This window comes from Bactrocera latifrons, unplaced genomic scaffold (assembly GCF_001853355.1).
Source record: "Bactrocera latifrons isolate USDA-ARS-PBARC rearing strain unplaced genomic scaffold, ASM185335v1 scaffold_56, whole genome shotgun sequence".
NCBI classification, from domain to species: Eukaryota; Metazoa; Arthropoda; class Insecta; order Diptera; family Tephritidae; genus Bactrocera; species Bactrocera latifrons.
This window is the reverse complement of record NW_017537223.1, coordinates 699,422-716,048: the sequence shown is the minus strand read 5'-3', so window position 1 is coordinate 716,048 and position 16,627 is coordinate 699,422. Positions and strand designations below refer to the sequence as shown.

Below are 16,627 nucleotides of genomic sequence, written 5' to 3'. Positions count from 1 at the left end.
TGCCAACAATAATAACAACTGTTGCGATTGTCGTTTTTCCCTAAAATGGTGAAAATCTCTGAAAATCAATGCGCATTTTTCGAATTCAAGCGAAGTTGTGAAAATTACTTGAGCGTTTTTGTGTGTAAAACGTTTTAATCCGAGAGTTGTGTTTGACGTTGCTGGTTTAGCGAGCTTAACAAATTATCAGGGGAAATATTATGTACAAAACTTTTTATGAAATTCCAAAAACTGATTTTACTTCATATAAGAGATTTAAAATAGTCAACAAACCGGTTGGACCTTATCAGTGTGACGTTAAGCCTGGGAAATCAACAGCCGACCATATATTCACCATGCGCCAAATCTTAGAAAAGACCCGTGAGAAAAGAATCGCGGCACACCACCTTTTCGCCGATTTCAAAGCTGCTTTTAACAGCACGAAAAGGAGCTGCCTTAATGCCGCAACGTCTGAAATTACAAAATTAATACGGCTGTGCAAATTGATGTTGAGCAACATTAAAAGATCCGTCAGGATCGGGAAGGACCGTTTTTGGAGAAATTAACTTGAGCTGTAGAACTTAATCGAGCAGGTACAATCTTCTATGATATCGATATCATGACCTGAACCTGACTTGATTCAATTTCCCTGCAGTTAAACGCACCACGCATGATGAAATAAAAGTAAAACCGACTGAAAGTCGATTAAAGTATTTCTAATTCACTGAATTGGAAAAATATTTACACTGCGCAGAAAGAAAAGCGAAGATTTTCTTTTTACACGCATTAACGAAGCCGTTCATAATCGTTCGTGCTCATGTCGATAAAGTCGGCTCGATAGTCACAGTTCATATTGCTCTTATTATTTTAATTCAATGAAAATTTAGCAATAAACCATAAGTTGTTTGAAATCACTGACGTACTGGAAAATTGGGAGCAAGCAAAAAACAACAACATCGCCTAACAGAAACATACAACAACACTCGACTGACTCGCGGACAACAGCTGCCGTCTCGGCTGTGGTCTCGGTTAATTTTCACTTCGCTCATTATTTGCACTGTGTGCGCTACAAAAGCGAGAAGCAGCAGAAGAAGTTAAATCTTACTTTTGAATAAATACATAAAATCAGCGCAAATATTGTGAGCCAACAAAAAGACTATACAACACCAGGCCAACAAAGCCAAATCGTCTTTGCCTTCGCCTCCTTTCATTCAGCAATTACAATGCGAGTGCACGCAGCGCTTAATGCGAAAGAAGTGAGAATCTGCTGTGGCCGCGTGAGGGTACAACAATGGATTTCCCGACAAAAATCACAAATACTCATGTATGGATGTGAATTGTACTCCAAGTGGCGTCAGAATAATAGTAAATGTAAATATACTTGGGAACAACCATACTGTATGCTCCAACTCTAAGCATCCGAGTACTCTAGATCATCTCCCTAACTCCTTCTCTGTTGGACTAATGCGGGTTTCGTAGAAGACTACTTCGGAAACTACTTTTCGCGTTGAATGAAAATCTCTAGGACAAGTTATCTATAAAATGTAATATTTATTATTAACTTATTATAAATTTTATCGTAATAAGGATCATTAAAAGGTAACTAATGATGATGTAACGTGGAAACCAGATCTGGTCCACAACTGCTCTGTAGAGAAGCCTTTTGTGGAGTACTCTAACATGGTGCAAAAATTTTTAGGGTTGGCCAAGATTGTGGCGTCCGAACATCAATGTCAAGCATACACACACTCAATCGTATTTTCATTCAGGCATTGGTTTTATTATTGCAGTTGCTATAGAATTGCCGCTCTTCAGTCAGTCTACCTTTCGTCCTTTATGCCGTTTCCAAAGAAGAAATAATTGAATTTTAAGTGTTTCGTCATTTGAGTGAGGTAAAAGGCATTTTTCGTTGTGCAGGAGGATTGAATATGTGAATATACATACATACGTTCGTATGCAAAATGCCTTGCACTGCTGGAACATTGTCGCTGACTCGAGCAATTTTTAAATGAAATGCAACGAAATGCTGTAGCGGTGGTAACTGTTTTTGTTGTGAGCCTTTGTTTCATTAAAACGGAAGTGGACTTATGTGCATACATACATAGAGGATATTATTTTCTACAAGAGGGTATGAATATATAAGCAGGAAATATATTATGAATGATTTAGGAATAAGTGAATGAGTTTCCAATAGTGAATGGATTCATTCATTTATATATTCCATTGAGTATTTAAAGAGATTTATACATTTTTGGGAAAAATAACATAAAACCATTCTACTATTTTTGCGATAAGTCTTGGTCGAGAGTCAAATGTATGACCTATTAAAGGCCACTAGGCAAATTAGAAAGATTTTTAACTGAGTTTGGCACTTTCTGATTTTTAGAAGTTCATCCGATGTGAAAGATGCACTTCGCTCTGATTGATCTACCGTTGAAAAAAGCGATGAAATTATGAAAAAGATTAATGATTGTCTCAGAAGCAGCCAAGGCGCTAAATAACCTAACATCAAACGCTTTCGAATCATTTAAAAAAGGTTGGCTACAAAAAGAAGCTCGATGTTTGGGTAAAACATGAATTGTCTGTGGAAAATTTAATGGATTTGCAGATTAATATATGCAATTCTTTGCTGACGCGAAGTGAAATAGAACCAATTCTGAAGCGTAAGGTAACAGGAGATGGATAAAATACTACAATAATGTGCGAAAAGATCATGGTCCAAGCCCGGATTGACGCCTCTAAAGGTTATGCTGAGTGTATGGTGGGATTCGAAAGAGCCACTATGAGCTACTCCAGCATGATCGAACGATTGATTCTATATTTGACTGTCAACAACTGCAACATCGGACAAGTTTTTATCGGTCATAGCAAAACCCCCTTAACAGAGTAAAGTTGGCTCGGCAAGAGAAGCCTGCGAAAAATACAAGCTTTTCCCCGAGAAAACAAAAAAAAAAAAAAACACAAATTTAATAACGTCTCTAGCGGAAACATGGCAAAAAGTGGTCGACCAAAATGGTACATATTTGGTTCATTAAAGTTCATTATAAATATAAAAGAAATAAGTTGAAATTTTACTAGAAATACGAAAAGACTTTTTCGACTAACCAACATCATACGCTAAATATTTCCATTTCGTTAGTATTTAGTACAATAAAAATAATTTCCAATAGATACTATATTTTCATTTTCTAATGGATTTTAAACATCGAACTTCGAAGTTAATTCGAAGCAAACATAATTAAGTATGCAGATTAATGACGAAATAAAATAAATACACAATTTGCACTCGCCTACACATTTCCGATACGCATACCAGCCTCTGTACACATACACACATACACATGTGTTTGTGGAAGTGCCGCTTGACAGTTGTGAAGTATATTTTTGGTGGAGGCGTACGCCATCAACCGCGTAACCAGTTTCAAGCATTTCATTTGATTTTCTCTTAAACTAATGCAAGCGTGTTTGTTTTTCTTTGTATTTTTTTAGCTGATTTCATTGCAAGTGAAAATGCTATAAAATGCAACATTTTTGATTTAGTGCTGGCAACGCCAGTGAAAACAGATCAGCGCGAACATTGAACAGCAATCGCAGGGGCAATCGAAGTGATTGGTGATCCAGCGCTTGCGTACAACGCATTACCATTAAAAATGTTAAAAGTGCAAGCATTAAGCATGATTTGCATAAGGCGCTCTGCTGCTCAGTAATCAGTTGATTTTAATTTTCGAAATTTAAAACTCAAGTTCAAAACCCACACAGCGCGTATACAGCCGGTGCGCGGCGCTGCAGCGGTCTATTAGAGTTGGCGTTTTGGTTGGCGCAGTGCGTTGGTGTGATGGCGTTGTTAATTGGAGGATTTCGAAAGCGTTGCTGATGTACTGCCATTGTTGGCCGTGTTGATGATGTTGACGCCGTTGTTGTTGTTGTATGTACAAATACGTGTTGGTGTATACTTTTAGCAGCGACTGTTGCTGTTTGCGCCGTTGTTGGTTGTGCGCTTGTTGACGGCGCGTTGTAGGCGTTCGTCAGCCGCCAGATTGGATATGACATGTCGGCGTTACGTGTTGCCACATTCGCTGATACAGGGTGTACACCAGTCGCTAGAAATTTCGTTGCTCATAAGCCAGCGCAACTTTTATGACTGTTTATGCAGTCGCACACACTTTTCCGCTGCCGTGCGCGTGCCACAATTCAAAAGTCATTTCATTAAATTAGTCGCTTACAAAAGTTTGAGTGCCAGCTATTAAGTGTCACCCACGGCGGCGCGTTGTGACTGGCAATTCCTGCCTTCGACGAAACCAATGAGGCGCGCGCGCACACACAATGATCACAGTGCGGCACTTGCCACACACGTGCCAGCCGGTACGAGTAGCGCAAGCGTAAGTGAGCGGTTTACAGTCACCTCATGGGGCTTTAATGCAAATGAGCCGATTTATCAATACAGTCAGCAGGGATAGGCGGTAGGAACCCCACAGTGTCTTGTACATCGCTGCCACAATGAGCGCCACTGCTTTCTTACAATCAGCGTAGGGTTTTTGGGAATTATTCATGACAACTATGATTATTTTTATACTAAACAGCAGATGAGTTGGAAAGAGTTGGTTTTTCACTTTTTAAAGTCTTGGAAGTTTGTTTGTGGACTTTGCCAGAAATTGTTGTCGAACGTGTAATATATATCAGTTATTCATACCATATATGAAACTTTTCCATATTGAGAATGGACTTCAGTTAGCTTCTTCACCATCTAATCGTCCGCAACTGCGATTGATCTCATATATTGGGTAGTCGAAAAAGGCTTTTCATATTTTGATAAATTTAATGGACCGAATTAACATCTGCGATTCTTTGCTGAAACTAAATTAAATCGAACCATTTGTGAAGCGAATGGTAACAGCAGACGAAAAATGGATCAAATATGACAATAATGTGGGGAAAAGATCATGGTCCATGCATGGTGAAGCTCAAGTGTTCAAATGGTCGCAAAGCCAGAATTGATTATGCTGACTGTTTGTTAGGATTGGGATCATTCATTATCAGCCGCTCCAGCCTGGTCGAACGATTGATTCTACATTTAACTGTTAACAACTGATGAGATTGAAACAAGCAATCGAGAAAAACGGTCAGAACTGATCTACAGAAAGGGCTTCGTCTTCCACAAAAACAACGGTAAGCACCACACCTCTTTGATGACTCGGCAAAACCTGGGAGAGCTTGGCTGGAATACTTTGTTTCATCCACCATATAGCCCTGATCTTATACATTCGGACTACTAAATATTTGTTTCGGTCAATGCAGAACTTCCTCAATGTTGTAAAGTTGGCTTCAAAAGAAGCCTCTGAAAATTACTTGACGGACGCAACTTTTCGCCGGGAAACCAGAAAAGTTTTATACTAATGTAATAAGGTCTCTAGCGGAAAAATGGTAAAAAGTGTTCAACCAAAATGGTACATATTTGGTTCATTAAAATTCATTATAAATATAAAAAAATTTAGAAAGTTGAAGTTCGATTAGAAACACAAAAATCCTTTTTCGACTACCCAATAAAACGACTCTGAGACGAATAGTTACTTTGACTGTAAACTTGATGAGGTAAGAGCACTTTTTGCATTCCCTTGATTAATGTTTGGGTGAACTTTTTTCTCAAAGCTATTAGGAAAGGAAGCTTCAAATTACCTCGGCGGTGAAAATTTGTTTCATAACTTCATATCTTGCTTGGGCCAAGGTTTGAGGCTGGCACTTGTCTAGGGCCACCATAAATAAATTTTATTTAAAAAACTAATATCTTTAAATGTGATTAAATAGAATTGTCTACAGCGCTTATTACTCACTTCCGCTTTTGGCATTCGCTTTCGAGAAAACGCTAAGAAACTTTGCATTTTGCTAATTGGCGCTTGTCTAGTCGCCCCTCCATTGAAATGGTGCAGAGTACATGCATTTTTTGTGTTTTCCGTTTTTGCCACCTTCATTTTCGCCATTGCGAAAGCGGCTAAGAACGCGCTAATTGTGAGTAAAAACGGTCTGAACTTGTTGTTTGTTGTCAGCGCCCAAGAACATACACTCTCAGGCGTAGGTTGAATAAACTCGCGACTCTGACTCAGATTGCTATTTTTGCGCCAAGCTTCCGAATCGTATATATGCAACACAAAAGACTTAGTCAGTGGCTCAGACATTAATAACCAAGCGCCGATATGTATTCGTATAGACATATTCGCATGCACACATATACATATGCATGTGTTAAGTGTTTGAGCGCACATTTATATTGAGGAATGACGCTCAAGTATGCTGTTGTGGCCTTTGTTGAGCGTCTTCAATTAGCATTCGACCGGCATAAGAACAACAACAATAACAGAGGCCTAACGCAAACTTATATGGAGCACTGCCAGCGACGTGTAGAATCGGAGAACAACAAGAATTGGGGATCACGCCGTGTGTTGGAAAAATGTGAAAGGTCATTATGAGGTGTGATTCTGTAGCTTGTAAGCGCTCTTCCACTGTTACGGTTACTTTCTTCATGTTCTTCATTCTATTTTACGGTGTTTGTTTTCACTCGAAGCGCATTGTGGACCACACAGCCGCACAGCCTCGGCCACAGCCGGAGTCGGAGCCGCAGGCGCAGCAAATGACAAATATTTAGCTTAATCTGGCCGAAAAAAACCTGCGCAGCGCTTGTCAAGCTTCAAGTAGCTGTGTGCCAACACTGGTACCAACTCTGTGAACGAGCGAAGGCAAACCTGCTACACGGCCACTAACCGCCATCGTCAGCTTCTGCGACACAGCAATAAACGAATTTGAGAAATAATTTTAAAAAATTAGTGTTGGCCTCATGTGGGCGTTCAGGTGGGTAGATGGTGAGCTGGTGAGCTCTAAAAGCGCTGGCTGCTGTTGCCACTTTTTTCTTCATTTCTTGAGCAAATACAAAGCGTTCGACGCGCATAAAAGACTTAAGGCACAAACGCCATCGCTCCGCGTGCGAGTGAGCGGCTAAAGTGGTGTGGGGGCGATGAGTCGACGGCATGTTGTCATTCGACAAAAACGAAAATAATGGCTTTCAGTAGCCCATAAAAAGTTGAGAATCCAAAAAACAAGCGAATATGAAGGCCAAAGAATAATATGATAATATTGTTGCGCCGAACAAACGCGATCTGTGTGTGTGTGTATGTATGTACAGTTGTACACACACATGTAAATGTTTGTACCAACAATTAGATGGAATTTGTTATTAGTCTCAATGAAGCTCCCAACGCTGCACAAAATTGAAGCGGTCAAATAATAATTAAAAATATTTGAGGAATCACTTTGTGTTTGTGCTTTGTGGGAAATCCCTTAAGAAGCTGGTTAATTAATTCACTACTCACTAATAATTTAGTTAAATCATTGCGATTCCTTCAAGAAACACATACATAGTGACTAAAATAATAATAGTATCAACTAAATTTTGTTAATTGTGTGAACTTTTATTTTCTTTAAATGCCAGATTTTTAGAACACATATTGGTGTTCTCTGTATCCCTTTTTATGAAAAATATAGCTGTATGATCGATCTTTTGCACAGTGTTCCAATATTTCCCAGAAACTCATCTATCGTGTGTAGTTTACAAAAAACTCGTTAAGAAAATAATTTGAAAAACTTTTTTTTTTTTTATTCAGTAATCCTGAAAATCCGAAAACCAAATTTTCCAGTATAGATTTTTAAAAAAATTTAAAATAGTTTTTTTTTAATTTTATATATGTATGTATATAGTTCAGATATTCAAAAATATCTCCTTTAAATTATTTTCTAAAATTCAAATTATTTCTGAAGTAACGGCCGTTTTAGTATCGCGACCACCGGACCGATTTGAGCGTTTTTTGCAGATTTACTTGAAATTTGTTGTGGATATTATTTTAATAACTCTCCATCACATCAGTTCAATCAACATAAAATTTTAATTTTTTTCGCACTGCGCGATGGAGGTGATGTGATCCTTGTCCAAGTGGATCGTTCCAATGGCCTTGAGCGTGCTTCTACAAATTGCTGGGCGATCTCAGATATTCTGGAGTTTCCGGTTCTTAGTCATTATGAGGTGTGAAGTTTTCTGCAAGAGACTATGCCCGTGTTGGACAAGTGTTTCTTGAGGCTGCAGTGCCCAGTATAGAGCGCGACAAGAAGACGGAATTTGTCTGGCGAGAGGTCGATCATATCTCTAAACCTTGCTTGGTTGTAACCTCCCAATAGTAAACTGGCGTGGCGCATTCCTGTTGCCTGCTGCCAGCGTAGTTTTCTCCCCACTCTCTTCTCCATGCGGTACAACTCCTTGGTTGTGACCGTATCATCTTGGGAGCCGCTGCAGAGCGGCCTAGTTTGTCGGCCAGTTCAGTGTCGCCTACCCCTTTATGCCCCGGCATCCAGATCAGGTGTAGGCGGTTCAGCCTTCCTATACACTGCTCCACTAAAAGCGATTTGACTTGATAAGCTAATATCATTTTCACTACCGCTTGACAATCGATGAGTATAGCGATACGCTGGTTGCGTTGGAGATTGATTTCTTCACACTGTTTGGTATGCGATCCCTCAATGTCTGCTCCAATGCTGTCCCTTAGTAGAAGGTCGAACGTGGAATAATTCCACTCCGCCTTACTGCGAGAGTAGCTTTAAACTTCTAAGTTAAGTTTACCCTCTTCGTAATGCCGTCTCTAGCATTTAGCAGTACTCCGCAATATTTACCTTCATAAGCCTGAGCCAGCATAGAGCCGAATGACTATTTTTAGCGTTGGTCGCTTTTTACTCTACGGAAGGGTCGTATAAAAAAGAGTTCATTAAGAGAGTGAAATTCTGAAGAATACTATTAGGAGTCCGTAAATTGTCTTCTAGTTAAACAATCTCCTACTTCCAACAATATTAGTATACATTTAGCCTATTAAAATCACCGACGAACTTTTTCATGAAATAACTTCACTTTCTTCACCAATATCATAATAAATCCAAGCAAGAGCCTGTATAACTGCCAAAACTAAGAGCGGCTTAAAGAACAACAATTTAGTGCAAATATTTTATTATGATAAATGACGGAATAAACACAAATACAAAGCGTTATTGAAATATCTGTTTGGGGTCTTTGTTAATCATTGCTTGAAGCGACTGCAATCGAGCCTGCCACCCATGGCTAAACGCCATACCCCAAAAATAAGCATACATACATACACATCGGTCACCAGCTATGGACGCTAAGATAAAAATATTGACTCCACTTACCTCAAAGGAGCCGTTGCTCGGATGTCCGCCGCCATACCTGCAGCTACCTTAGGCCGCCTGGGTTACGCTGGAAGCAATTGGACTTGACTTGGCACTTCACTTTCTCAGCCGAATGACGCGTAGCCTTGTCCACAGCGCGGCTTATCTACGCGCACCGCAAACACTTTTGTGTGTGAAAGACAAACAGCGAATTCGGAAAACTCTATTGAGTGCTTAGGTGACACAGAGCGAACAACAGCAACAAAACAGCTAGAAGACCGCGAAGCAAATGCTAGTCACAGAACTATAAGGTGTGTGTAAGGTTGTTGGGTTGGGTGTGTGTGTGTGTGTTACGGACGTGTTGTTTATTCACTCGGAGCGATTTGTAAGCGTGATAAGCATCTTATCTGCGACTCAAATGCGTACGTTTATCTCCGTTACGCCGAACACTTCCCTATTTGCGCGACGTTTTTGTGCGCGCGTGTGTGTGTGTTTGTGTGTGGTACGGCTGAATGCACTTGCGTTGTTGCGTCGTTTTGGCCGACTGCTCCTTTCACTCGGCGGCGCGGTGCGCAAGCGGGTAGGCGTGCTTCCAATTGCTCTTACTTTTCGGCAGGTAAATGCGCTTTGCTTTGTCAACGAATGAACGCTTATGTCACGCTGTTTACCGAACACTATATTATTGCCTTTCGCAGAGATCTATCTGTGTGTGCGTGTGTTTTATCGTGTCGCTCTAGGTCTGTTTGATCACTCAGCTAGCAGGCGCTGCTGCTGATTCATTCATGGAAATATCAATTGTGCATGCACATACACACACATATACAGCTGTGTGTGTGTGAGTTATTAGAACAATGGGCCGGAAACGGATGCCCGTCTACAATGCAACTGAATAAATAATTATTTTTTATTTTATTTTGTTTTTATTTCTTTTGCCGTGTATCCTGTCGCGCCGTGTCAACAGGCACTGTCTGCCTCTTTGCTTTCAACGTTTTTGTTTCTTGCCTTCAAGGCATTTAAGAAGACTCCTCAGAAGGTTTGTGTTGTCACGCACGAAGCAACAATTAAGCACTGGACTATTTTTTACTAATTCGAAAAAACTTTTTCGGGTTTGCTTGCAATTGCACTTTGAGTTTAACAATTATTTTGCAGTTATGTAGCTGACAATTCCACTAAGCGAAAAACTGGCTCCAGAATGCTTTACAAAATGAAAAAAGAAATACATACAAAAGACTTAAGCCACGAACCCGCTGACTTTAACACTAAAAACCACCGTTGGTTTTATAAATTTTATAAAAATTGCAACGCAACTGCATTTGTCACACACAATGTTGTAGTCACAATTGCCAAAAATGCTCACAAAAAAATTTTCACCACGACCAACAACAATTTGAGGCCTTCCGATTTCATTGACTCGACAGCGCGGAAACCAAAACTCAACTGAGCACATCAACAGCCAACGTGTGGGCTTGGACCGCGCGCCGACGTCGGTTGCGTTGATTCGCCTACATGCACACCGCGGCCGACTGTCGACTGCTGGTTGCTGTCTGGTGGTGGTTGATTGTTGGCGTTTGGCTGGCTGACTGGCTGTCGACAGCTGTTGTACATTGCAACAACCACTGCGTGCGCGGCTGACGGCGCGATCATTAAGCAGGAGTGCCGTTGTTGTTGTTGCTTTTGTTGGCGAGCGTAAACCTACGCGCGCGCCTCAATGAATTCATTCACAAAAACAGACGCACTCAACCGGTAAGCCGCGCCGCACACACACGGCGTCGCACAAAACTACTCACAACATGTTCGAGCGCCGTCCGTCCGATGGCTCTCACCTGGCTCTCACACCACGCCTGTTTAGGCTGAGTTGATTGAAAGCGCAGCGTTAACACACAAATTTATGAGCGAACAAGCTGGCCGGAATGAGCTGATGCCACCACATATATGTATGTGTGTGTGTATGTGTGTGTTTATAACTAAATTTGTGCTAATCTTAGCATTATTGGCGAATTAAGTATCGGCGGCGTATTGTGTTACAAAGTAGGCAAGAGCCTTTTATTCCGCTATTCTCATTAGAAGCGCTAATGTGTCGCCCATTCAAGTGGGTGAAGTGGAGCTCACCTTTATTTGCATTCATTTGCACTTTGTGGCAGTTCGCAGTTCATTCAATGGCTAAATGTGCTAATTTTTCGCTGAATGAGCGAAGAATATTGTTCTTCATTCAAATATATATATTTAAATATATGGACGTGTGTATATTTGTACACACTTAGTGATGGGCGTAAACAGCGAAGGTCTTCGTGCAAAAGCTTCGCTTGAGTTAATTGAGCGACTGTGAATTGGTGACTGCCTCACAACGCCGCAAGCACTTGCATGTAAATTGAATCTGAAATGTGTGTGCGCATGCGCCGCCCTTTGTTCGCAAACTTTTGCGGTTGTTGCGGTTTCCTTGCTCCCCAGCTATGCCAAGGCGGTGTGTCCGCTTAAAACACAAAGCCAGTTGTGTATGAATCTTAAAACTTAGCAGAGCTCCAGTACAGTGGCAAACCCTTGAATGACATTTTTCTACAATTAAGTGTTTTAGAGAGATGCCTTGGGAGGTTAGAGCTTCCTACAATTTGAAATTAGTTACTGAAGTATGAGGTCTGCAGAAGCATGGACAACAACTCCTACTAATGCGCCAAGGCATGTTGCTAATGGGTGGTTAGAACCTCAAAAGGTTTAAATACGTAATCAACCTCCCAAAGAAAAAACTCAGGCTACTTGTCGCTTTCAACATGGGCCGTTCTAAGCTCAAGAAGCACTTATATATTATATATATATATAGCATGGGCCTAGCTTCTTGTCCAGAATACATGCTAATTGACTGCTCAGCAGTCTTTAGGCGCCGGATAAAGGATCACATTGCCTCAATAGCACTGACCAGTAAATTGGATTTTATCATTTTGCTGGGGCTAAGTGAGTCGTTGTGACTTAGCAGAGGACACAATAGACCTTAGGTCGCGTTATAATCCTCATTTACTTATTACATTAAATTTGTTAAAGGCTCAAAGCGCTTTGCCGATATTTGAGAGTTTTTGCAATTAATACTTAGAAATTTATGCAGCGATGTCTGAATTTGGTTCCCCGCAAAACTAATACGGCTGTGTGAACTGACGTTGAGGTTTCAGACAACGCGGCTCCCTTACGTGCGACTTCTTCAATCTGCTCTTGGAGAAAATAATTCGGGCTGCAGAACTTAATCGAACAGGTACAATCTTCTATACGAGAGTAAAACTGCTGGCGTACGCCGATGACATCGATAGTCTTGGCCTCAACAACCGCGCCATTACTTCTGCTTTCAGCAGACTGAATAAGGAAACGAAGCCAATGGATCTGGAAGTGAACGAGGGCAAGACGAAATATCTTCTATCATCATTCTCGAAATCCAACACAGAATAACTCTTGCCAAGTTTTCGAGGGGAATGTTCCGCGAAAGATTTATGGGCTTTTGCTCATTGGCCATGGCGAATACTGCTTTCGATGGAACGATGATCTGTATGAGATATACGACGAAATAGACATAGTTCAGCGAATTAAAATACAGCGCCTACGCTGGCTAGGTCATGTCGTCCGAATGGAGAAAAACACTGCAGCTCTGAGAGTTTCCGACGCATTACCCGCCGGAGGAAGCATTACCACTCCGTCGGAACAACCAGATGGAGAAGACCTGGTATCATAATGGACCGGCTTTCCCGGCCGATGGGATCGGGGATGTTGGATCGGCCTAGGTCTAAACTAATCCAACCAGCGTGAATTGTCGACAAAAGTAGCTCGCGTACGAAGCATTATCAGCGAAACAGATAATTGTTTTTTGACAGGGAAATCATACATGCTGAACTACAACTTGACGGAGCCGATTCGGGGACAACTAAATCCCCGAAATCTTATCGGGGAAATGCCATATACGGCTATTGCGCTGAATGTACAAAGGCTGATGAGGTGGATACAAACATATTATACAAATTGGTAGAGTTTGTGGGTTCTATAAGTGCGATACAAGGGAAATATTCCAACGATATAACATACGATCGAGTGCTAAAACTACCGATCTATTACAATTCGAGTTCGGTCCATGTAAATGAAAGGATCTGAAAATATATTTAAAGTTATTTATACTCATATTGCAAAACTAGGTTAAAATAGGTGATAAAAAATGAGCCTATAATATGTACCGTAACTAAGTGCTTCTCTACTTTTCATGGCAGTATACTTTTATTGCTTGCTGTCGTCAACGCCTGCTTGCATCTATATATTATATATGTAGTTGAAAGAAGCCGCCTTCGGTGGCGCGTCTCAATGAAGTTATGTTGAGTGTACGTCCACATCCACATGTACAAACAGTTCGTGTTTACACAAGTGCATGCGCGTCAAAGCTAGAAGTCGCCTCGCCGTCGCAACGCTGCCGCAGGTCCGACTTCGCGCGCTATCGCTTTGGGACAATACGAACTTGCTTTCAAACGATACAAAACAAATGTGAACTTTCGTAATAGACAACAACACTAAAACAATACATATAACAGTCGCCAATTCTAAAACAAACTTCATCACAACTACAGTTACAAGTTCAGACTGACACACATATATTTACATGCATTTATCGGCATAGTGAGCATACTGTGTTAAGTGAGAGGACAACCAAGGTGACGGCGGCAGCTGGAAATATTCGATACATACCTACAAGAACGAGGACTGGTGGACGAGCCACTGCCGTAATCAGTAGCTTAAATGGCGAAAAATGTAGGATGAACAAGTAGCACACACATACATACACACAATTACGATTTGGTACATTCATACGATAAGTTACCAACAACAAAAGACAATATTGTCGTCATGCTGCTGGAAATTTGAAGCACACACAATTGAGGCCTTGAAATAGCATCTTCATGTTTAGTATTTTTATTCTACACACTTTTCGCACTCTCGCTTCAAGTGGCACAATCACTCCATATATGACGCCTTGGACCGACAAAGTGTTCCTTATATGTAAGCGCGGCGAACGAGTTGGCGAGGCATGCAGCTCTCGAATCCCATTTCTCCCTGGCTATTTTACAACAACAACAAGCCAATAAAGAAGCTCTACTGCCTACCAAGTTAGCGCTGTTTAATAGAACAAATAAAGAAGTGGCTTCACACACACGCTTGCCGCAGAGGCGCATACCCACGACAGCGAATGTGTGCAACCGACGCAAATGTCCAGAAGTTCCAAGCTTGTTAATTTGACTTTCCCATTCTTAACTCAATACCCATCTTTGCCATTTTTCACCTTTGTAGGCGTTCGATAAATACAATTTGCCAACGCTTATGAGCGTCAAGGAGTTGACAAATACTGGCGATAAAGCGTTCGTCCGACGCAAAGAAATATTTAGATAGAAAAAACTAATTGTTCGATTTAATTCCAACTTGCTGTTGTTCATTTATCTTATGAATGCAAATTACATAAAAATTGCTGTTTATTAGAAGACTACGCATTTGTGCTGGCCGAGGTACCAGGCTCAATTATTTCTTCCTTAATGGGTTCGGCTGGTATTAGAGACGGTGGAATGTTCAGAGTCTGCAAAAAGTTTTTTTTTTTTTTTAATCTTTCCTATCATGCAAAAATAGCTGTATTGATAGCTCACCTTTCCCGGGCATGCTGCTTCATACTGATGCTTCAAGCTTTCCATTTCATAAACACATGTAGACAAGGCTGTCCTTAATTCGCACAGCAGAACCATGTCGGAGCGCAGTTCATTGAATGCGTTACATATTTCCTCGGTTGGCGGCGGCGAGGGATCTACAAACAAAAATTCGTTTAATTTCAACGAGTATAAATAAATGTAGCACAAAAATCACTCACCGACTTTAAATTCTTGTATGGCTTGCTCCAATGCTTTCACCTTACGCTGACCGATGTTTGCAGGCAGTTTCATTTTCTGTGAGCGCAAAGATACACCAGATCCACGGAGGTCCGCGAACTTTATGCCACTGCCTCCTATTTCTATAGCATTTACGACCGAATCAACCTTCGAGGGACGCGGCTGATGATGCAGTTTTTTCTTAACAAGTTTCTTTTCATATTTACGTGCGCTCTGCACATTGGTAGCGGCATCACTTTGCTGGTGTGGGTAAGGATTTTTCAAAATTAATTACTAGGAATACACAAATATTCGTACCTGATCCGCCTGTGAGATGAGTTTTTGTAGATCTTGTGTTTTGCGTTCGCGCTCCTTCTTGCGTGCCTCGATCTTTTTAAGCTCATTCAAAAGCATTTGCTCTTCTTCTACTTGTTGGGTAGTTCGCTCAAATAATTTTTTCAATTGATCCTTGCGCTTCCTTTCGTGTTCTGCATCAAAAGCGTATGATTTTTTGTCACTATTTTGTCCCTTGGTTTTGGCAAGCAGACCTACCACTTCATAGTAGCGCTCTTTCAGATCTTCCACAGATTTAACGCCATGCTGTGCACGATCCCATCGATCAGCCATTACGATAAATCGCAGATCGAAACTAAAATTTGTTTTAAAGAAATATATATATATTTTTTTAATTTGAAATATACTTTATTTCAACACTCACCGTTTAGCCAAATCGAAAAGATGATCAGTTTGTGCTTTGTTCCACTTTTGTACGTTCGTGCGCAAGTGTGTGTTATACTCTGTCATGGTGTAGGTGGGTATTTGAAGCTGTTTATTGAATTTGGCAAATGGATAATCCTTTTGATCGTCTGTAGTGCGACGCCAATGATGGAATACAGCGCCGTCTGTGCGTGCTGGATTATTGAAAGGAGCCCATTCCCACTTCCGCACTTTTTTCATTCCCAAACGAGCTTTCGCTTGTTTGTAACCCGCTCCAATACCAAGCGCTACAAAATTATTTCATGCTGAATTGTTTTTAGGTAAAAATATACAAATAATATACCAGTGTCTGTTGGTAAAAGCGGTGGAGCATCTTTGTTGTCATTGTAGAGCAGAGCGAATACTTCGCGGTGCATACCCTCTGGTCGTTTGGAAACTCCTTTAGCTCTGCAGTTGTTTGAATTGAAAATATAGTATTAATTCAATTATTTCGCTTTCAGCGATTATAAACTTACTTTTCAAAGTTCCGCCGTTTCTGCACCAGAAATGATTCACGAGTCACTTCAGGCGTATTCGCCCGCTCGATGTCTAAAATATCACGTACATCTGCCATTCTGCAATTGTTCTAACAACTGCATCCGATAGAATAAAGAATATTCCACAAATAAATTACAATTTTCGCACTATGCGCTAAATATTCTAAATTTGTTGATATGAAATGCTCAGAGGAGAAAAATGTTTATTTGGTAGAATGACAGATGCATTCAACTGTCAATTAAGGCGATGCCAGACGTTACGTTTTACTGCGCAGCCAAAATTCAGGTTCCAATTGAGAAGAAGCGACACTGGCA

General features: G+C 40.8%; 2 protein-coding genes across 2 annotated transcripts in view; both read right to left on the bottom strand.

Annotated features, from left to right (window-relative positions):
* The window catches only part of LOC108974529 (toll-like receptor 9), a 36,997-nt gene extending 26,383 nt beyond the window's left edge, over positions 1–10,614 (bottom strand). The window contains exon 1 of the mRNA XM_018942424.1: positions 9,214–10,614. Within this exon, the coding sequence (XP_018797969.1) occupies positions 9,214–9,248 (35 nt within the window). The 5' untranslated portion in view covers positions 9,249–10,614. The remainder of the gene's footprint in view (positions 1–9,213) is intronic.
* A 3,991-nt stretch (positions 10,615–14,605) lies between these two features.
* On the bottom strand, positions 14,606–16,527 carry LOC108974487 (DNA methyltransferase 1-associated protein 1). Its single transcript, XM_018942346.1, has 7 exons — positions 16,292–16,527; positions 16,120–16,223; positions 15,778–16,063; positions 15,378–15,708; positions 15,062–15,320; positions 14,844–14,998; positions 14,606–14,776 (listed from the first exon to the last, which is right to left on the bottom strand). The coding sequence occupies exons 1-7, from the start codon at positions 16,387–16,389 to the stop codon at positions 14,687–14,689; spliced, it is 1,323 nt and encodes a 440-aa protein (XP_018797891.1). The 5' UTR covers positions 16,390–16,527; the 3' UTR covers positions 14,606–14,686.
* Between the last annotated feature and the right edge of the window lie 100 nt (positions 16,528–16,627).